This window comes from Neofelis nebulosa, chromosome 2 (genome assembly GCF_028018385.1).
Source record: "Neofelis nebulosa isolate mNeoNeb1 chromosome 2, mNeoNeb1.pri, whole genome shotgun sequence".
Classification (NCBI taxonomy): Eukaryota; Metazoa; Chordata; class Mammalia; order Carnivora; family Felidae; genus Neofelis; species Neofelis nebulosa.
Window position 1 is genome coordinate 108309604 of NC_080783.1, and position 22093 is coordinate 108331696.

Consider the following 22093-nt stretch of genomic DNA (forward strand, 5'->3'; position numbering starts at 1 on the left):
ATATGCATGGTTTCTTTCCTTTTTTTGGTAAGAAGGGAGGGACGATAGACTGGTGATGTGTACATGGGTGTCAAAGGCGGAGAATATAAGGGCAATACTGGAAAAAGTATTGTTAAGGGATATTAATTTCTCTTTTTCTTCCATATTCTCATCACATCTCTTTCTGCATGCTGCCCAAAAAATTATCACCTGGAGATACATGGAGGCACTCTTTGACCATACATGGATTTCAAATAAATTTAATCTCCAATGGGTAGAGAGGGAAGCACCTGCCCTCTTCCAGAAAATAAACCGAGTATCATAATAAAATAATGATTTGAATCATCTAGGTAGGATTAAACTATTGCACCTTAAATAGAAGAAACAGCTCATGTGTATTGTATTTGTATGTAATTGTATCATAGCAATTTGTTTAAATGATCTTAGCTAGAAGAGAGAAAGTGGCTGAGTAATCTTACTGCAAATCTTGAAGAGAATAAGGCATTTGATCTTGCTGTGAATCAATGATTGCCTCTTCACCTTTCACAAAGAGTCAAAGATACTTTGGAAGACTGCGGTCAGAAAATCCGTGCTCCCCAATCAGTACCATGAACAGAACTAAGTAGGTGAAAATCTCGAATCTGGTCAGTTTATACAGACTGCTTAAAACACTGAACGTGAGAAACTTCTGGAAGTGCCACTTTGACTTCTATTCCCTCTACCTCTTTTCATTTTTTTTCCCTTGTGACACTTTTGAGTGTGATGTTGTAATGAGCATTGTAGTGTGCTTGAACTAATCCCTGGCATCCATAGATTAATGGTGATGGGGATAATGAAATAAATTTTATAAAACATTTAGAGTGTAGAACAGATTTATTAAGTCTTTGTCACAGTGCATAAAATACACGAATGAGACTTTGGAAGTTTGAAATGTTATCTCAAAGCAAAGATAGCCCTAACAGTTTCCTATGAGAGGTGGTTGATATATCGATGATAATCATGGGGATAAGGTTTGGGAAGAGGAGACAAAGAAAGACCTGGAATGGTTTCCCTTAATACAAAGAATTACAAGGCAATTTCTGGAATTTTAGACATTATTTAAAGAGGTTATGAGGCATAGTTTGAAAAAGAGAACACACGCACACACACACACACACACACACACACACACCAGCTTGTTTCCCATCTTGCAGAGCATCTTGGATTGGATTCTGAAGTCGCCAAAGCAAACATCATGGGTTTTGTCGGATGCCTGTCTTCAGTCCAATACAACCAGGTAGCACCCCTGAAGGCAGCCCTGCGTCATGCCACTATCGCACCTGTGACTGTCCAAGGGACCCTGACAGAATCCAGCTGTGGCTCTGTGGTGGATGTGGATGTGAATGCAGTGACCACAGTGGACTCTTCATCAGGTACAGTGCAACTGCCCTCCTTTGATAGTGCTACTTTTTTTTAAAGGAATGAAAAATATTTTTAATATTTATTTATTTTTGACAGAGAGAGAGAGAGATAGAGAGAGAGAGAGAGAGAAACGGAGAGACAGAGCACAAGTGGGGGAGGGTCAGAGAGACAGAAAACGAAGCAGGCTCCAGACTCCGAACTGTCAGCACAGAGCCCAATGCGGGGCTTGAACCCATGACCGTGAGATCACGACCTGAGCCAAAGTCGGGCACTCAACAGACTGAGCCACCCAGGCGCCCCCTGATAGTACTACTTTTGATATCTTCAAGAATTTTCTAGGTTAAAGGGTAGTATTACTCAAGTCCTTATTTTATATGATCACAGGTAGTTAAGAATTATGACTGATTTCTCATGGTTGAACTTTATATATATTGAATATAATCCCACTTTTAATATGATGAGTAGTTAGAACTACATGCATATTTGTGCATATACGTGTGTATACACACACACACACACACTATGTATATATACACATATGTATATATACACACTATGTGTGTGTGTGTGTGTGTGTGTGTGTGTGTGTGTGTGTATATACACACTACAGTTTAAATGACTACCACCTACCACTCTGAGGATTGAAGAGTTTAGGGTCAGAGAGGCAGATTTGTTGTTGAACTAATATAATTCATGTGATATAATCAGCCTTCCTTAACAATAGGAAAGTCCCACAGCAGTATCACCCATATATCTTCTGTCACTTTACCACTCCCTAAAACACCTCTTTTGTCTTTCCTTAGTCACCATCATCGTGGGGAACTTAAAGCATCCCTGGGATTTGTTTTAATTTAATCAAGTGTGGTAATCAGTTGCCAAATTAGTTATTAATTATGAACAAAGAAAGCGGGTTGAGTTTTGCTGTTGCCCACTCGTCACCAAGCTTGGTGTCTTCCTGGCAGCAGTGAGGCATAATGGAAAGAAGCACAATGTGATAGGTGACTAGCCTTGATTTGAATTCTGAGTCTGCCATGGATGAACTATAGAACTCCAGACAAGTTACTAAATGACTATGATCTAATCTCCTTATCTGTGAAACGGGAAAAATAATACTCATGTTGTAGGTATTTCCTAAGGATGCAGTGATAATGTTGACAGCTGTTATAGGTCTGAAAATGTCACATGCACCATATGCATACATATCGGTACCATTATCCCCTTTTAATACATTTGCAGATTTGTTATTTAAAAAATGTTTTCTGGGGGTGCCTGGGTAGCTCAGTCGGTTGAATGTCCAACTCTTATTTTCAGCTCAGGTCATGACCTCACAGTTTGTGAAATCGAACCCCACATCAGGCTGTGCGACAGCATGGAACCTGATTGGGATTCTCTATCTCCCTCTCTCTGCCCCTCCCCCACTCATTCATTCTCTCTCTCAAAATACATAACATTTTTAAAAATTGCTTGCTTTCCAGCTCAATGTCACCAGGCCAACAAGTGGCAGAGTAAGATTCAAACCCAGATCTACGTGCCTTCAAACTTGATTGATGTTCGTTTTTCTTTTACTATATATGTAAACATACATATAGTGAAGTCCCCCTCCCCGACAGTGAGGGTTCCATGGGGGTGTTAATCCTCCAGCACCCTTGTCTTTTCTGTCAATGGGCCCAGAATCCTTAGGCAGCTAAAGAAATCTCTGAAGCAGACAGAATATGCATGCTTGAAGTAAGAGGCCATTGTCATGAATAGCGATGGTCCAGCAAAGCAGAGAGGGACATCAAGGTTAATCTGGGAGGTAAACTGTAGGCAAACGCAGATATGGGTGGGTTCCACCATCTTCTGTTTTAGCCCCTACAGCTGACATAAAAGCCAATAGTCATGGAGCTATGGGGTGGAAGTTGTGTACCTCGGATGCTTTTTTGTATGTATGTTTGTTTGGGTTCCTAAAAAAAACCCAAAAAACTGCAAGCTTTTGGGAGCTCTCAACTGTTTGAGAGCACTTGGTCTAACCCACAGATGTGTCTTCTCAAGTCCGTATTGTTGACTGCCTTCCAGGACTCTGAGTGAGGAATGAAGTGCCATGTGTTTTACTCCTTGCAGATCCCTTTGGGAAGACAGATGAGCGGGAACCGCTCACCAATGCAGTTCGAAGTGACTCAGCCATCATTGGAGGTAAATCATTCCTTGTTGCTGAAAGCAGAGAGGACATAAATGATTCTGTGCTTGGGAGAGATTTATTTGATTCCTTCCTTAATTATGGCCATCTAGCATCCAGAGCCCCGCATGATCTGTGAGACTGGGAGGGAGCCTTTTCAAGAATAGTCATGGGTGCTGTTTGATCAAAGGCTCCCTCTTCCCCCAGCATCTACAGTCCCATGGATGCATCCTGCTCCCGATCCATCAGGCAGCCGACTACTGAGTCAACAGCTGGGACATTTACTTAGTGACAGGCAGTGTGCACCCTGTTCATCTCATGCAGTTGTCAGTTTTCCTAAAGCACAAACACAGCACACCAATAAAACATATGGGAAGAAGCCATGTTGGGGCAGACAGATGGGTGAAAGCCCCAGACCTGTCAGCTTTCTCCAGCAAGTGATTTGGGTTGGATCTAATGAGCAGGGTGAAGCCCACAGGACTGGAGTTTCAAATCCAGCAGCACATATGGTTACAGATACAGATCTTGTCTACTCTGCTGTGAGCGTCCCTCTCCCTCCCCCCTCCCCAGCCTTTCCATTTTCTTCCTGCCTGTTGGTCTCACCCCTTTTTATCCTGCCTCAGCCTGGCTGCTTCCTCCGGTGGCTTGTTTCTTTCCGCCTTGGCCTTGCAACACAGAATGATCCCCAAACCTTGTTTAATGTTAGACACTTGTGAGAGACTAAATTCTTTGTCATCCAGGAGCCATAGCCCTAGCCGGTGCCCCATCGCTGCCTTCTGGCAAGCCAGATGAACTGATCCACACCAGATGGAGTTCTGTTAAAAGTCGGCACTATCCATTCATTTAACTTCTATTTAATGAGCCTCAGCTATGGGTCAAGCCCTGTGCTAAGTATAGGGATACGTGGATGCTTCCCTCAAAGAACTCACAGCCTGGTGCGGGAGGGGACTGGTAAGCAGAAAACAAGGGACTAGCGAGTAGTGTTTTGAGGGAGTATGTACAAATGGCTGTGGAAGCACAGAGGTGCCCCATTACAATATGACTGTGAGGAACGGACACTGTGACCTTTCCTCTTTAAGGAAGTTCTTAAAATGTCTGACCTGAGTTTCTGCTTCAGGGAAGAGAGTCCAGTTTGATTTTTGTTTGGCATCAAGGAAGAATGTATTGTCTGTTTCTCTTCCAACAATTTCTCATTTGACATGTGGAGAAGAGACTTTTGTGACTGCTGACATTTCCCACCCAGTTATATGCTTCCGTGAGTCTCTAAGAGCAGGAAAGGCATCCTAGCCCCTTGGGAAAATCCCTCTAACAGTCTGTGTAAAAGAAGTAGAAACTAGTTCTGTATTTCATCTCATAAAGCTGCAGCCCGTTCTTGGGAGTCCCTCACTGCCACCCAGTTTATTCATAGGTTTGTTAACTTGCGTGGCTTTACTCTGCCTGATTCTAAAATAGTCAGGGAAAATGCTGTTTAAGGGTTTAGGAATATATTTTTTTTAAAGTAAGCAATCTTAATGATGGCCCCAGCTCTGATACAAATCGGTAGAAGATGTGCACTCAATATTTTTAACTCTCAAATATCCATGCTTATGTAAATCACGGCGTAGGATGTCCAAAACTAATGTTCTAAAATAAACACATTTTGTCACTCTCCATTCTACTCAGAAAGAGAAACAAAACAGCAGAATACACACTTTCTTGGGAATAAGCTTATATGTGAATGTCATACATACTTCTCAAATATTTGAATGTTGGAAAAACCTACATTCATGTATAGATGCATTCTCCCGTTTAAAAGTCACCAGATTCTACATTTTCACCCTCTTTTTGCTGACTTTGCTCTTTGCATCCCGAGAGGCTTCCTGGCAAAGGGTAGGGACGAGACCTTCGAGTCAGCGAGGGCAACTTGCCGAGTAGATGCAGTAAAATCACATGCAATGAGAGCAGGCGGGAACCTGACGTAACTGGAAGAGGTCTGCCATTTCAGCTGACTCGGCGTCTCCGGAAAACAGAACATACCATCTCTGCACCGGCCCATGCCTAGCAGAGCACGGAGCAGTGGAGGAGTGCCCTGTATGTTTGGGAAGCGTCCCATTACATAGCAAATCATTTTTAGCAAAGCAAACATACACCCTAAAAGAATTTACATCAGGAGAGGGTGTATTGAGGTGTGTGATGCTTTGGGATGGTTCTCTAGGGTGCTGAAGTAGTTCTAAAATATTTCGTTGCAAGGGGACAAAGAAATTACAAGCGATTACAAATGGCACATGTGCTAATTAAAAGATTCTGTTGCATCTTTAGGCCTAAATCAGGTCTTGAAGAAATAACTAAGAAATCCTTGTCCAGGATGAGTCCATATTTATATGATGGCATTCTCTGATTTAGAATGGCTTTCTTTCTGGCTTCTTAGAAACTGAAGACTGAAGGCATTTCAGCTGGTCTTCATTTCTGGGCAAGAATCTGTTGTTCCTTGTTGGGTTAGTTTTGTTTAGTTCTACTGAGTGCCTTGCCTGCCTCGACTGAATCATCTCTTCCGAGTAGATGGTCCATGATGATTTCCTTCTCTCTTTCTTTCCTCTTTCTCAACAGGAGTGATAGCAGTGGTGATATTCATCATCTTCTCTATCATCGGCATCATGACCCGCTTCCTTTACCAGCATAAGCAGTCACACCGCACTAACCAGATGAAGGAGAAGGAATACCCAGAAAATTTGGACAGCTCCTTTAGAAATGACATTGACTTGCAAAACACAGTGAGCGAGTGTAAGCGGGAATATTTCATCTGAGAAACTGCAGGGTCACCTAATATTCTTTGGGTTGTTGTTAAATTTTTTCTCCTTTCTCCTATCTTTTCATTTTGGTCATCCTCCTTTTCTCATTTGTTTGCCAATTATGTTTGGCACACCCCTGTATCAACCACAGCATCTATCCTCTTGACCCAGCCCAGAAGACCAGGCAGCTATGTCCACTGCCTTCCTTTCCGACAGAGTTATGGTGGTGATATGATAGTGACCACTCAACAGACTGACTTTACTCTAGACAAAGAAGAGACACATGGGTGTACATGTGCATATTTAGTTCTATACTTCCAGTTTCTAAGTAAGATGCACTCTTTAGTTTCACAGCCGTCCAGTCTTGCATTAAACCTCAGGCTTATGTTGAACCTGAGCTCTGTGACTTAGGCATATGACAGTCACCCTTGACATCCTCCCCCATCTCAAGTTCATTCCTACCAAGGAACTCAGGGTAGAGAAAGAAGATGCTAAAAGCCTGGTTTGCTTCAGTGGCACTTTCAAAGGATTAAGAGAGGTTTGTTTTGTGTTGCTTTTCCTTACCACAGGACGCCCATTGCCCTAACCCATCACCCTTTTTCACTTTGACTCTTCTCCCCTGAGTATTTCAAATATAAAATTCCTTATAGTAGTGAGCCATTCCTTTGCTCCTTTCATGCCACTCTCTCCTGGGGCCGACACTTTAGAACTGCACACAATAGCATAAACCTAGGGGAAGCATGGAAAATAGTATCTTGAAACTAGGAGGTAAAAAGGAAAGCTGCTAGGAAGTAGATGTTCTATAACTTCAAAAATGCCTCTTCCAATTTTGTAAGAAATGTTAGCTAGGTTATTCCTGGGATTATTATACTAAGGTATATATATATATATATATATATATATATATATATATATATAAATATATATATAAGTTGCTGCAACATAAAGAAATTCAAATAAAGGTCTAAAATAGTACCTGGTTCCATGAAGAGCTTTAAAAATAAAAATGAAAACAAAAAATTTTAAAAAAACCAAAAATGCACGAAAGAAAAGAAATATCAAGCAGGATTCTTCCCTTCTATCTATTCACCAACGATCTAGTGACTAAAGTGAATGAATGCAGGTGTCATGTTTTCTAGCAGACACAATGACCCACCTCTGTCCATAGAGACATTCTCTGGGAGGTTCAGGGCGTGCTGACTGGGGCATTATGGTTTCCCTGTTGAACCCTCACTGCTTAGTTTGAGAGGCCCTTTTAGGTTCTACAGTGAATCACATTTTAAAGTCATCTATATTCCATGTATATAAAGGCCCCCACACACATCTTTTTGCAGGCATAGACTCTCACATGAGGTGATGTGAAGTTTCAGGGTATCTGTCCCTCCCGAAAACAAAGCATCGAAGAAACATAGTTATTCCTTCAAGAAGGCATCCCTAGCTCATCCACGAGGTGGTAGTAAGAATCCTAACGATTTTACTGTGGCGATGGGTCTCACTCTGCCTCTGGGCCATCTTGGAGAAAAAGAGAAGGGGAAAACAATATAAAGTCTCCGGTATGCTGAAAATACCAATATAATGATCCACAAATGTGGAAAGTCCTTGCTGATTCTCTTTATGAGACAGATTCGGTTTGGGAAACAATTACCATGTTGCAGTTTGCCAGCCTCAACAGTGAGCAGACATTCCATTTTCTTCTTAGTGTGTCTATCTCCCCTGGCGTGGCCAGGCTCACGATGAAGAACTCATTAGCTCCGTCTCATCTCAAATCCGTTTCAGGCTTTCCTTTCAGGGTCTGAGCACGTGGGCAAGGATCAGCTTGTAATCATATTTATCAACTTGAAGATGTTGTTCTAAATATACATTCTCTTCTTAAAACTATCTGCAGATTCTTAATCACTTCATCATGGTATCATTTTGCTAGTAAATGTATTTAAAGGATTCCAATGCTGGCATCTTTGTTTTTTTTTTTGTTTGTTTGTTTTTTATTGTTGTTTTTTTTTCTTCTAGCATTTTTAATAAGATGAATGAATCATCAATAAGAGGAAAGATCATTAAATATTATTTTCTCCTGCCCCTTCCACCCCTGTTTCCAATGTTCACTTTTGAATTGTTGATTTCCATAAAAAAGGCTGTATAAATCAGCCTCTTGCTGATTTGGACTACGGGGACATAGTCCTTTCTCCCCTCAAATAAAAGTCACCACGAAGCACAGTAGGTTTAGCCTGAAGCATCTCCAATAATGAAATGGAAAGGCAAAGGAAGGTGTGAGGAATAAAACTGGAACCCCTCATTATTCAAGTCTCTGAGAAGCAAGGACTATATTTTGCTGGCATAGCGCTGACAGAAGAAACGGAGAACTAGCAAAGGCCAACTCCGAGTATTTGCTTTCCTCATCCACTTATAAATGCTTGTAGGTAGTTCTATAGGGTGAAGATTCCATGAAGCTCTCTTCTTGCCCCTCCCACACTGCAGAATCCACCAGCATGCCTCCCCACACACGTAGACTGTCTATACATACGCGCTCCGTATCACAGGCCGAGAAACCAATGCCAAGACCGTGCAATCAGCACATCACTCTTGTAAGTAAAGTCTCAGGGCTAAACCAGAATTATTTTTACAGGGTTGGATTGTTTCGTAACCCCAGAGAACACTGACTTTCACTAGATGTATATGGAAACAAGCAAGCAGCTCCCTCCAAAGCAAAACACAATTTTCACTTAGAAATAAGTGCTAACTCTGCCTGTCTTTCCTCAGTGGTACCAAACCCAGGTAGTTTTGTGCAACTGTTGAATCGCGTGAGTGTTCTGACCTTTGAGCGATTATAATCTAAAACAAATCGTCATTGAAAGCACTCTGCCCCCTCCTTAACCCCTGTTTTCTGCTTCGGTAGTCAGGTTTCCTGACTGCATGCTCTGAGAGCTGGACCACCATAATCCCCCACTGTAACCCTCGGTCCTTGATAGCTGTGGATTACAAAAATATTTCATGGAATGTGGTCGCTTTATAGCACAACCGAAAGCACCTGTGCAATTTCACATTCTAAGGGGGATACTTAATTGATATAATTTCTACCAAGCAAACCTATTTACATAAGCAACAGTATGTATGCTTACCCTAAAAAATACTTCACAGCCACTGCAACATTCACTGGGTGTATAGGTTAGACTGCCATGGTCTCTATGAGAATTCACCTAGAGAAATAGACATTTGTCGCTTCTCTGGATAAGGGTTTATGGATAACTTAGCCTCTTCTGTTCAGTCTCAGCTGCATATGGGAGATTTATTTTAAGGATCCGGGACTGATTTTTTCAAACAGTTTCTGTTCCCTCTTGTAATCACAGACATGGCACTAAACCTGACTTCTACCTTTTGTTAGCTCCATGACCATTGCAGGGTAACAGGAGCAGGATCAGAACAAAAGAAATAGATTGTTCCCTTTCCTTATTCATCATGAAGTACATACTGAATGCCCAGTACCCCAAGGGTTTAACTAGACATTGGCTGCACAAATATAAATTATACCTTGTTCTTGCCCTTAGAGGAGCTCCAAGTCTATCGGGGCAAGAACAAGGTATAATTGTTGTAAAAGGGCTAGGCAGAGAGTGTTATGGGATACAGAGCAGAGGTCCTGCATGATTATTTTTGCAAAGCCTTGGCTAGGGACTGAAGCAGATAATTTTCTGGAAAATGTTCATAATTTTTCTTGTATATTCCACTTTCAATATGCCGTCGTTTTTCTCTTCCTCGAACCAAATATCTGTCTATGCAGATATATTTCTGTAGAGGGAAATGGACTAACTCTTTAGGAACGGCAAGAAAAGATGGTCCTTGTCTCTAAAGTACTTTGGGGAAGGCCTGATTCTTTCCATTCTTGCTTCTTTTCTGGTTGAGGGATTCTGAAGCCCCTTCTCATCAGTCAGACCTAAGCGATGGCTTGGGGGCCCTCTGTGGGGGAGGGACAGCAACCTCCACTTCCACTCCCCTCCTCCTCTCGTATCAATTCCTTCAAGGTCATGTGGTTATAACCATTTGCTCTTCCAAATGCCCCTTAACGTGTCTGCTGTCCTCTTGCCCCTCCTAAAACCCTTCTTTGTCCCCACGAACCATTTGACTCTACTTAGAAACGTCTCTGAGAACGAGATGAAGTAGCTTCGAGTAAATAACTGACTAAAAATTGTTGTCCATCTAAGTGAGGTCTCACTTCTGTGCCCCGGGTGAGTTTTTTTCCAATCCTGAAAGTCACACCTGTCTCTTCTCTGCAGGAAGCTCATTCACTTAGAGGAGCCGCACCGGGAGGCTACGAACAGTGTCTCCTCCAAGATATTCAGGGAAATAGGAATCAGGCTGTTGAAATCTTTCTTACAAAAAGCCTTGACAGTTTGTCCACCAACTTGCCCTGGCTTCCTTTGAATTCCCCCACAGCTGCAATCCATCAAGTCCACATTGCAACCCCGGCCTGCCAAGAGGAATTTGAGACAGTGTGTAGCTCTCCTCTTCATTTTTCCTTAGCCTAAAGGCTTTGGCATACTTAGGCTCCTGTTGTCCTACGGGTCACAAGCGGACCAAAGGAATAAAGAGGTTTCCTTGTTCCCGCAGATGCAAAAATGGTTCGTGGGAAAAGGCAAAAGCAAACCCCACACTTTCAGAAAACATGGAAGCTGAGTGCTACTTCATGTCTGTCATGCAGTTGGAAAATGTTTTCTTTAAAAGACACACAGTGTAATTGAATTACTTCCACACACTGTTCTTGGTTCTTTTCTCCGCCCTTCCTCCCATGCTCCCACCCCCACTGTTGTTGAGCCCATCCAGTTTGCAGATTTGGGTCCCTGGTGTGCATCGTTGCTTCCACAAATCCCAAACAGTTAAACCTCTTAAAGGGGGAAAAAGCAGCGTAAGCAGACACATACACAAAGATTTTGTAAATAGGGCTGATAGTCAGACTTTCTCCAGGACATCCTACATACACGGCTCATCAGTAGGGATAGACACATCTCCTCTTGAGTTGACGGTTGTTTGAAACCTTCATATAAGGTTTTGATACTGAACTCTTGCTATTTTTGAGTGATTTTCTCTTATTTTGCACTATAGAGCTCTGAGAAAGAACAGAAAAGCACATTTTAGTTTTTTTAGTGAAATATTGTACTTTGTCAGCTAGTTGTCTGTCTTTTGTAATGTTTATAGACTACAAAGTGGCTGAGTAGACGTGAGCAAGGATGAAGGCAAAGCTTGGTGTGGGTGTTTCCACCACACCTGCTGAGAACACGTTGAGGAGGAAGGGGGGATCTGCGGCAACAGTCGGTGGCCATCTCAGGTGTGGAGGGTCATTGCTCCCACCATGGAGCAGGGGCAGCAACTCTTCCCTCTTTCTTGGCTCCTAAATCAGGAGTCCCTTCAGTGCATTTGGATCACTGTCTTACACATTAGGGAAAGAGGCAATATCATGGGCTTCACATGACGAAGCCCTTACCAACCTTGGCATGACATTTTTTTACCCTTCTCAGCCCTACTCCAACCACGTCTCCCTCCTGTCCCCAATATTTTTATTTCAACAAGATTTTCATTGTGTGCTATCACCACAGTGACCCAACCTGCCCAGGTTGAACACCCAGATACAATTTTAAGGGCAAGAAGGTGTCAAAACAACTCTTCGAATCCACTATCCCAAATCAAAAGCCCCATGGGTGGGATGCTTGAGGTCCTGAAATCAGTCTAGTGGTCCTTCTTTCCCCTTCATTGGTCCTGCCATCCATGTGGCATGCCACATTATAAGACGATGTGATACTGTCCATCCCCAACAACAGATACTGCCAGGGACCCACCATCTAACACTATTTAGGAACACTGGTTTTCTCAATCCTGACCACTGAGGCAGAATACCAGAACAAAATTAGGAGAGCAGTCCTAAGCCATGACCAAAGGTGAATCTAATTGTTTTAACAATTAAATGTTGGTCTTATTTTCATTCACATCATGTTCTTCCATGCCTCAGATGCCAGCGGTAGCCTCAGAGGACATGAAAAAGGTGCTGGGCATTCAAGAGGAACATTGTATTACCCTGTAGATTCTTTGGAAGGCCCATAAGTAGAAACTTTCAGTGCAACTTTAAGGGATAATACTTAACAGGCTTCTGCCTAGTCATACTTTTCCATTATAGTCAACCCCATCCCCAAGGCTTTACATGAAATATTAACATAGTCTCTTCTATCCGAATGGCAGTGTCAACCTGTGTAACCTTGCCCTGCCTTAAATACTCATGCAAAAAATACCAAACCTTGCTTTAAAGCAGCATAGTTATAGTGTGAGAGGGTCTTATTTAGGGAGGTCCAACACAAAGACTTTTCTCCTTCTGAAGCTGGTAGTTAACATGCCTCCTGATACCATGTGCTATCTTAAGCTGTCCCTTCCTTCAGTCAACTGGAAGAGGCAAAAGGGGTGCAGGGTTGTCACTGGGAATAGAAGGACAGGCTGAGGGGGAACCAGGAGTCTGCCTCCAGGATTTGATAGGGAAAGAGTCAGCAAACTTTTTCTGTAAAGGGCTGGATGGTTTAATTTAGGCTCTGCAAGCCAGACAGTCTGAAAGTTGCAAATACTCCCTTCTCCTGCTGTGGCAGGAAGTGGGCCATACACGGACAAAGAGGCATGGCTGTGTTCCAATAAAACTTTATTCACAGAACAGGCCACATGTCAGATTTGGCCCATGGACTGCAGCTTGCTGATCTCTATGATAGCCCATTGCCATGTCCATTTCAGATGGGAAATCTCTCTCTGGCACGCAGTGGTCCTCCTTTTTGAAGAATGAGAAAGAGTGGGGGGATTATTTTTAACAAGTAAATAATAAAATGCAAAATAACTTCCCCCCCAAAAAAACTATATGTAGACTTTCTATTATGGCAAAAGCACAAAACAGGTCACCTCTCTTTGTAGATTTGCCAGAGTCTTGCTTTTTCCTTTGGATCTTCTCATTTTTGTTCCCAAAACAGAATCTCAAGTGATGTTGCCTCGTTCCAAGTCAGTTTTGTAGACCACGTAACATGTCTTAATAATACACTGTATGGGGAAAAATAAAACGTTAGCCTTAGATTTCTTTGTTTTCTATGGTTACTGTTGTACAGAAGAAAGACTTAAACTGTAAATAATGTATATTTAATAAAGAGAGAATTTTGTATGATTTTGTGTGGAAGCCAAATGTGTCTTGCTGTGTTTTCTTGGGTTAATGAAGAGTCTAACAATTAATCCCTTAGCTCTCATTCTCATCCCTTAGACCATTAACTCCAAGACAACATGACCTGTGGTGTTGCTGGAGAAACATGAAACTCCCACTCCCTGGGTTTATTGATTTCAGCGGGCCTGAAAGTGCTGTCATGGGCTGTTTCATCACCAGGCTGAATTATACTTGCCTGCTTGCCTGGCTCAAATGCCTATGACAGCAAGCTCAGTGACTTGGTCAAAAGGCACGTTCAGGGCTCTGGAATCATCCAGGTTTCATCTACCTGTATGAAACCCTAGGCCTCTCCTAAACCTTCATCCCTGCCAGCTTAACAGCAGCCATGTTGCTTATCTTGCCTTCCCTTTCTTCCCAGAGAAAACCCCAACCCCAACTGGACTTTTATGTGTTTAGGATATTAAACAATCCATAGTGATGAATTAGAAATCACTTCATATGCTGATTAAGACTTCTATGTATGGGGTAGTCAGTCAACAAACAGTCAAAAAACTGGCAAAGGTTTTAAACAGGAGACTGACACTATCAGATTTACCTTTTACAAAAATCTCATCTAACTTCTCAATGAAGAATGGGCCATGGAGAAACAAGAGGGGAGGGGGAGAGAACAGTTAGGACCCATTGCCCAGAGGGAGGTTGTTTGGACTACAGCTGTTATAGAAGAGAATATAATAGTAGAGCTGGGTCCAGAGAGAACCAAGAGGGTTTGCTTATGGACTTGAAGGAGATTATGAGCAGAACAAAGAACCAAGAAAGATTAGAACTTGGGGCTTAAGCCACTGAATGGACAGGAGAAAATAAATAGCTTTGTCTTGGAGAACGGTGGCTGAGAAGTAGGAAGAGTGGATCCTGAGCTCAATTTGGGATTTTGTTAAGTTTAGGATTCCCATTGGGCAATAAGTGTAGGTGTCAAGCAGGTATCTGGGTATACGTCTGCAGTTCAGGAGTGTGGTCTGCTCTAGAGAGATACTTGGGAGATATTTGAATCTGTATATGCATTTACAGATGTACACATCTGTGTGTATGTGTGTGTGAGCGTCTGATTGAGATCATCCAGACAATGAATGCAACTAGGGAATAGAGCCTGGAACGATGGTCTGTTAGAGGAGAAGGAGGCAGACATCGAGGAAGGAGGAAGACAGGGTGAGTAAGTTGGAACCCAGAAAACAAAGTGTGTAATGAAGAGGAAGTGAACAGCTCTTAAATGCTACTGAGAAACCAAGTCAGATGAGAATAGATAATGATCACGGACTCTAGCAAGATCAAAGCCCTGACGACCCTTAGAACCACTTAATGAAGAAGTGGCAAGTCCATGTGATTTCGAGTCAGCTGAAGGGATGGAGAAGCTAGGGGGAAGCATGGGATAAGACTCAGAGCAATAATTTTATGGTACAAACATGGACATTGGAGCCAGGCAAGCCACTGGGGCTCAAATCCCACAAAATCCCATTCTCTACTTTTGTGACTTGAAATAGATTAACCACCATAATCCTTGGGTTTTGAAGATATAAATTGGAAAATTAAACACAAAGACCTTTAGAGACCCTGAGTATCAAATGAAATAATACATGCAAACCACTTAGCCAAGTACATGAGCAGTGGGGCCCTTCGTAAATGCTTCCTGCCATTATTTATCTCTTTATCCTTTCCAAATGTATTGAAAACAAGTGACACATATCACACATAATTTACTAAAGCTAGCCATAGAAAAGTTAGTCATGCTTTGCTCTGCAAGGAGGCTCAGTAATGGCTTGTAAGCGGATTGGACTAGGAAGAAGTCTTGAGTTCTAGCTGTGGCTCTGCCATAAATGAGATTTTGAAATGCCCTGTCCCTGCAAAAGTGGGGACTGATTCTAAATAATGAAACAAATCCACTATCTTAAACATTTACAATAATTCTGGATAGCAGAGAAATTGACCTATGGGCTTTTGGCCAGACACTCATGGCTTCAAATCCCAACTCTTCTAATTAGTAGCTGAGGGACAGTAAATACATAAATCCTTTCTCATCTCTGAGGTTCAATGGATTTTAAAACAATATTCATGTACTAAAAATATGTTCGTTTCCCTACGTCTTTTTCCTGAGCTGCTTTCTAGTCACATAATAATACCAGAGAGTACCATTCAGAGTTAATGAAGGACTGTGTTAATCTTATCCACTTTGCCATATTTGTATTGGTTTAAGCCTATAAAATAAAAGAGAAGGGGTGCCTAGGTGGTTCAGTCGGTTGTCAGTCTCTGGATTTTGGTTCATGATCTCACAGTTCATGGGTTCGAGCCCCATTTCACACTCTGCATTGACAGTGAGGAGGCTGCTTGGGATTCTCTCCCTCTCTGTCTGCCCCTCCCCTATTCGTACGTTCTCCCCCTCTCTCTCTCACAATAAGCAAATAAAATTGAAAGAAAGGAAGAAAAGAGAAAACAAATGACTTTGAGTTCAAACAGACATATACTGTGTTGTGGGGAGGACTAACCTCATGGTATTTTTTTCCTAATACAATTTTTAAACTGTATGTGAATTGATTTCATTGTTCATGACGGTTCAAAATGAACAAATTTCCGTGGGCCTACATTTGATGGGGTCGATGAGCTCACAGCGTCTGCACATCTGAGACCGGCCAACAGGATCTGACACCAGCGAGCCAGCTGCTGAAAGCCCCGTCTGGAATGTGGGATCCATCCTTGGGGAGGAGACACCAGCGCCAGCCGATGACAGTGTTGAGCAGCGGAAGAAAAGCAAATCCACTTTAGCCGCTCGCTCTGAGACACTCCAACTGTTCAAATAGGCCTTAGAGAATTAAAGGCTGTCTTACAGCATAACTTTCACCGAACGGAGGAGAAATGCCAGCAAGGGAGAGCGCAGGACGGTGCTCCCTGAAAAGGGCAGGTGGTCGTCCTCACGACCCCCCCCCACACACACACACACTGTGGTTTGGAGAGTGTGACAACTTGTCCACGTCTCACAGGGCCCTTTGTTGTGTGCACAGCTCTCATTTAAAAGATACTGGCTTTATGAAGAGAAATGGTATGAGTCAAATATTCTCCTAAATAGAAATGTAATAATAAAATAGTTAACAATTGTTGAACACCTGGTGTATATCAAGTACTTATACGTGCTACCCCTTTTTGTCCCAATGAAACCATCAGAGGAGGACTGTCTTTCTCATTTTGCAGAAAACTATACCTAGCATGAGTAAATTAATTTGCTAAAAGAACTGCACAGTGTTTGAGGTCACAGATGCTTGGAGTCAGTTCCCACTCTGTTATCTGTGTCGCTTCAGGCCATGGTCTTACCCTACCTGTGACTCAGCTTCTCATCTGGAAAATAGGAATGGTAACACCTGTTTCCCAGATTAATATAGCTAGTGGAAGAGTGAAGATTTAACCAATATCAGCCTTAAACCACATCTAGCTGTACCGAACTACAGCTAAAACAAATTCAAATAATGTTAATTTTGCCATTGTACAGCTACTCTGTCCCTGGCCTCTATGGCTCAATGAAACTAGAGGAAAATCTCCAACTAAACAAGATAAACCAAAAGGCCATAAAGAGAAAATCAAAGGGTTCTCTGGCTATACATGGTTACGCTTCAAAACACCAAAACTGCGCTACCAGTAGAATATGTAGGAATCATTTTGTGTCTGCAGAAAAACCTCTGTGATGTACCTGTCTCAGGGCCAATCCCCTGTGCTTAGGGAGTGTAGCTGATCTTTACTCTCCAGAGGTCTAAAGAGGCAGAGCCTCTTCTTTTTTTTTTTTTTTTTAATTTTTTTTTAACGTTTATTTATTTTTGAGACAGAGAGAGACAGAGCATAAACGGGGGAGGGTCAGAGAGAGGGAGACACAGAATCTGAAACAGGCTCCAGTCTCTGAGCTGTCAGCACAGAGCCCGACGCGGGGCTCGAACTCACGGACCTCGAGATCATGACCTGAGCCGAAGTCGGCCGCTCAACCGACTGAGCCACCCAGGCGCCCCGAGGCAGAGCCTCTTCTAGAAGAGAATAACATTATTCAAATGCTCACTTAAAGCTGAGCCCACAGAAAACATTTTTCAGCACATAAACTTACAACCAAGTAAAATCAAGTGCCCCTTCCCAATAAACAGGCAGAGATCTTCCACCATCCATGACACCACTTTGGAATTTTGGTGGGACATTCATGTTGTGAAATATTCCGATTCCTGTGGCTCTTCCCTTTGGGTGTCTCTGAGGGAGCCGGTGAGTGTCTTAAGGAAACCTGATGATGTGACATTAATAGAGAGCCTGCAGTGTGCTAGATGCTGACCTTCCTGTTTTTGCCTGTAGTTATTGAAATTATAAGGAAACGCAAAGTTAAAAATCAAACTGCCAGAAAAAAACATCAATATCAAGCGGCCAGAAATCAAATAAAAGGGGATCAATGTCATGTGACGTGTATATAGGTTCTTTAGCATTTTATCTTATACAAAAAGATATCTTAATTTATCACCCTTTACATTTTGTAAGATAACTTTATAGTATTAATATTATAGTGTGTAATATCAACTGTTGTATATTCTGAGACTAACCATTAATTTCCTAATTCATTCATTCAACAAATATTGATCAGCAATTTTGATGTGGATTTTGAGATGTTGGGAATAATCACATAATAAGATATAACAATTGCTCACAAAGGGCTGTACAGGGTTTACTTAGGGAGGCTAGTACATAAATGACAATCCTGTACAACAGGTGCCACAGAGAAGGGCTCAGGCCCCAATTAACACACATGAGCAGGGAGCAGGGATTTGACTAAAGAAGGTGTTGTTTCAGTTGTGTCTCAAAGGTTTAGAGGATGATCACAAGTTAAGTTGAAAATGGCAAGTAAGAGAAAGGAAACAGGCATTGAGGCAAGATGTGTGTGCCAATTCAGGAAACCGTACATAGCTAAATATGGCTTAGAACAAGGGCTAGAAAGTTCTTATTCAGAAATGACAGGAAACTCAGTAAATATGTGGAATGGCCTTTTAGATCAAAGTCTCCTCATTGGGATGAGCAAAGCAAAAATGAAACATAGGGGATGTGCAGAAGTAAAATAGAATTATATTTTGGTTACCTCATGTTTGAAGCAAGCATTAGATGGGATTTGATGCCAGAAGATTTCCATTGGGTCCCAACCCTCTCTTTTCTGACTGTGGACACCACTATTTTGAGCCTTGGGCATCTAACTTATCATTTGAGTTGTTATGAGTAATTAACAAAAGAACTATGAAAGTATCTTTTAAAACTACAAAAGAATACAAATATTAGTTATTATTATTGCACCTCCAAACCCAGAGTGGGAGAAAATATCCATCAATTACAGCAGGGCCAGGGAGGAAATATTTTAGGCTTTAAGGACCAGTGTCTGCCGTCAACACTCAGCTCGGCTGTTTGGTACTAAAACAGCCATGGACACTGTGTAAATGAGTAGTATGGCTGGGTTTCCATAGGACTTTATATATGGAAACTGCAACTTCATAACTTTAGTTTAAATTTAAGTTTCATGTAACTTTCACATAACATGAAATGTTATTTCTCTTTTTATTGTACTCAACCATGTATAAATACAAGAAATCATGCTTAACTCACAATCTACGCAGAAACAGGCAGTTGGTCAGATTTGACCCAGAGGTCATACCCTGTAAACCCCTTAATTAGACAAACATTCACTGCATTTGAAGTCTCTCCTCTCTTAGTGTGGAAAATGGAGATATAAAATATATGCTTATTTTCTTTTGGAGACCAGTATCATGAAAATGTACACACATTTTAGAAAATAAGGCTGAGGATGTGGAGAGCTTAGAGAGATTCAAGAGATTCAACTCCAGGTGTGGGATTTAAGGGATCAATACTGCTCTTGAGTTGGTTGAATGGGAAAGGGTTGTAAAACAGAGGTTCCTTGGGCCACAGCTTGGACAGGAATGGACTGGATGACCTCAGTTTCCTGCTTACCAGTTGACATAGAAACAAGAAACAAAAGAAGCTATGAATAAGAAAACACCTATAATCTATAAAACAAATAAAAATGTCAGTTATGATAACGATGATGTCTTTCCTTTGTTGTCATCTTGTTTGTTCAGTTTGAGAGACCCAAAGGAAGTTAGCAACTTTTGCAGAAGTCACAGGATATGACCAAATTACACATTTTACTTGTGATCAAGTTGAATAGGCCGAGCCACTTTAAAGAGAAATAAACATTATTGTGGAGAAAGGGAGTCTTGTTTGCTCAGCATGGATGATGTTAAAGTATAATAAGATCAATAGGACAATGTTAAGCTTCCAAACCTATGTATTGTTTGTGGGTAATTCCTGCCTCCCTTGGTGAGGAATGGCAGGGCTTTGGGTGGCTGGACACTCCAGCTGGTGACCTTATGCAAAACTCCTAAAATGATGGCCTGTTTAGGATGGCATTGTAGAGATGGTGGATCAAATTCTATAATCCCATATCTCCATTTTTGTGTTGGGACAGACAATACAGACTAAATAGCTAAGCAGAAAGCATAAAGAAAAGCTATTTAAAGATTAAATTTAGGAAGGCTATAGCTAGCAAGACAATACTAAGCAAAGGGAATGGAAGGGGAAAAAAAAGATGAAAATTTACATAATTGTTCAGAAAGTTTTGTGTTCTTCTAGAAAAGAAGAGCTCTTAACAGAAAGCCATAAAAATCTTGAGGGTTTCTATGACTTTTTCACTTCTCACTTTTAGCAAAACTGGATGTGAATTTTTGAGTTGAATAACTGTCAGTTCTGTTGCAAGGTCAAATCGAAGTGTTGAAAGATAAAGAAGAACCAGGAACACTGTCATATTTAAATCAGAAGAATTGAATGCCATGCCCTTCAGGCTTTCAATGGGCTTGGCCATGGTCCCTGGCATTGACCTTAACTACCTGTTCTAAAGAAGGAAACATTCAGAAAAGAAAGAGAAAGAAAGAAAGAAGAAAGAAAGAAAGAAAGAAAGAAAGAAAGAAAGAAAGAAAGAAAGAAAGGAAGATCCTAGCGAACCATCAAATAACCCATCTGAGATATTATGGTATTAGAAAACAAGAGTCTGGAAAAAAACAAATCTTTTTAGATGAATTTAATTTATTTCAGCAAAAAAGTTACAAGAATGTGGGAATAAGATGGAAACAATAACATACAGCTATCTTCTTTTCAAGAAGGCTTTGATCAATTCTATCTCAAAAGACATTCTTCCAATAAGTGATGACAGTGCAGACCCGATTATAATATTTTGATACAAAAATAACTGACTTTAAGAGTAATTATTTATAACTCAATTTCAACCAGGGCCATAAATATTATTTCACAATAATTAGTCCTAGAATATGTTGCATTTTACAACTTGAGATAACTCCTTTCAAGAATTGAGAGGAAGCTTACCAAATATATAGATAAATCTCTCTAAGCAGAATTATTAATAAAAAACAAATAAATATATTTCAAGATGATATTACACACTAGCCAAAGTCTACTGCTGAAAAAAACAAAAGGTGACACAATTTGACGAACCTGAGGGAATACAGCCAACACACTTATATCCAGAAAGGGGAAGGATTTGTATGGGGGAAAATAAACTGAGGTCAAAGAAGACCATACTTTTAATGTAAATAAAAATCAAAACGAAGGACTCTTTCTCCATTGTGTATTATTCGTGTATGACATAAGTGTTGGTCCCTCGGCTCTTCTATTGTAACATAGGTATGCCTCTCTGATTAGGATTTTGCCTACGGATGATCTGTTTCCATCCTTACCTGTCAGTTTCTGAGCCTTTTGAAGGCAGTGACCAACCCCCACTACCCTCCCCTATACACACGAGGGAAAGTGTAGAAAGCACAAAAGGTTTTGAGCCACTCCACTCATATTATTGAATGGATTGATGGTTAAATGTCAGACTAAAATACCATGACAACTTTATGGAGAAATGTCGGACAGAGAAGTTTATGATGAGTACTCAGAAAATAATAGAAGGTATTTAAAAATATATCCCACAAAATATTTGGGGTTTGAAGAAAACAAAAATACAGTAGAGCATAAATCTCCAAAAACCTTGAAGAAAAGAGAGTAATTTATCCTAGAAAACTTAGCTATCATCTCTACTTTCTTGTTATCAAACATGTATTGAGTTTCCTTACATTCCGGAGTCCAGCTCCAGCAGGTCCAGAGGTTCCTAAAGGATGAACGGTGTCAGTGAAAAAGTGAAAATAAAATAAAACAAAAATAGAATGGACACAGACAACAGCAGTGTGTTGGACTGGCCGCTTTATTGTGGCAAACGTGGCTTTATATATTAGCAATTTCTTTATAGCGCACGTCATCTATGTTTTCTGGCATTACCTAATTCTAAAAATGTTCTTATGTGTAATCACCCTTTAAGCAATAACATGGTTATTTTCTCATAACGTTCCCTCCTGCCTTTTGCTTATTGATTAATTTCTTACATTATTTTCATTATGTTTCTATGTTTATCTATAATCTATAGAACATTTGCTTTGTTGCTTTCATGAAAGGTCATCTATTTCTCAACATCTCAAGTGGAACAGTTACAGGGACATGACCTCTTAGTTG

The 22093-nt window shown here is 41.1% G+C and overlaps 1 protein-coding gene and 1 long non-coding RNA gene across 4 annotated transcripts in view; one reads left to right on the forward strand and one right to left on the reverse strand.

The window, feature by feature from the left end:
* Positions 1-13483, forward strand: part of CNTNAP5 (contactin associated protein family member 5) — an 810836-nt gene extending 797353 nt beyond the window's left edge. Inside the window, exons 22-25 of one of the 3 annotated variants that reach the window (XM_058715580.1) lie at positions 1173-1391; positions 3481-3552; positions 6122-6295; positions 10566-13483. In XM_058715580.1, the coding sequence (XP_058571563.1) occupies positions 1173-1391; positions 3481-3552; positions 6122-6295; positions 10566-10567 (467 nt within the window). In that variant the 3' untranslated portion in view covers positions 10568-13483. Of the gene's footprint in view, positions 1-1172; positions 1392-3480; positions 3553-6121 lie in introns of all 3 variants that reach the window. The other 2 variants (XM_058715579.1, XM_058715581.1) reach the window with 2 other exon arrangements.
* Positions 12948-17804, reverse strand: LOC131503859 (uncharacterized). Its single transcript, XR_009257657.1, has 2 exons — positions 17550-17804; positions 12948-13350 (listed from the first exon to the last, which is right to left on the reverse strand). It is a non-coding gene; the product is annotated as an uncharacterized LOC131503859 (long non-coding RNA).
* Positions 17805-22093: the final 4289 nt, after the last annotated feature.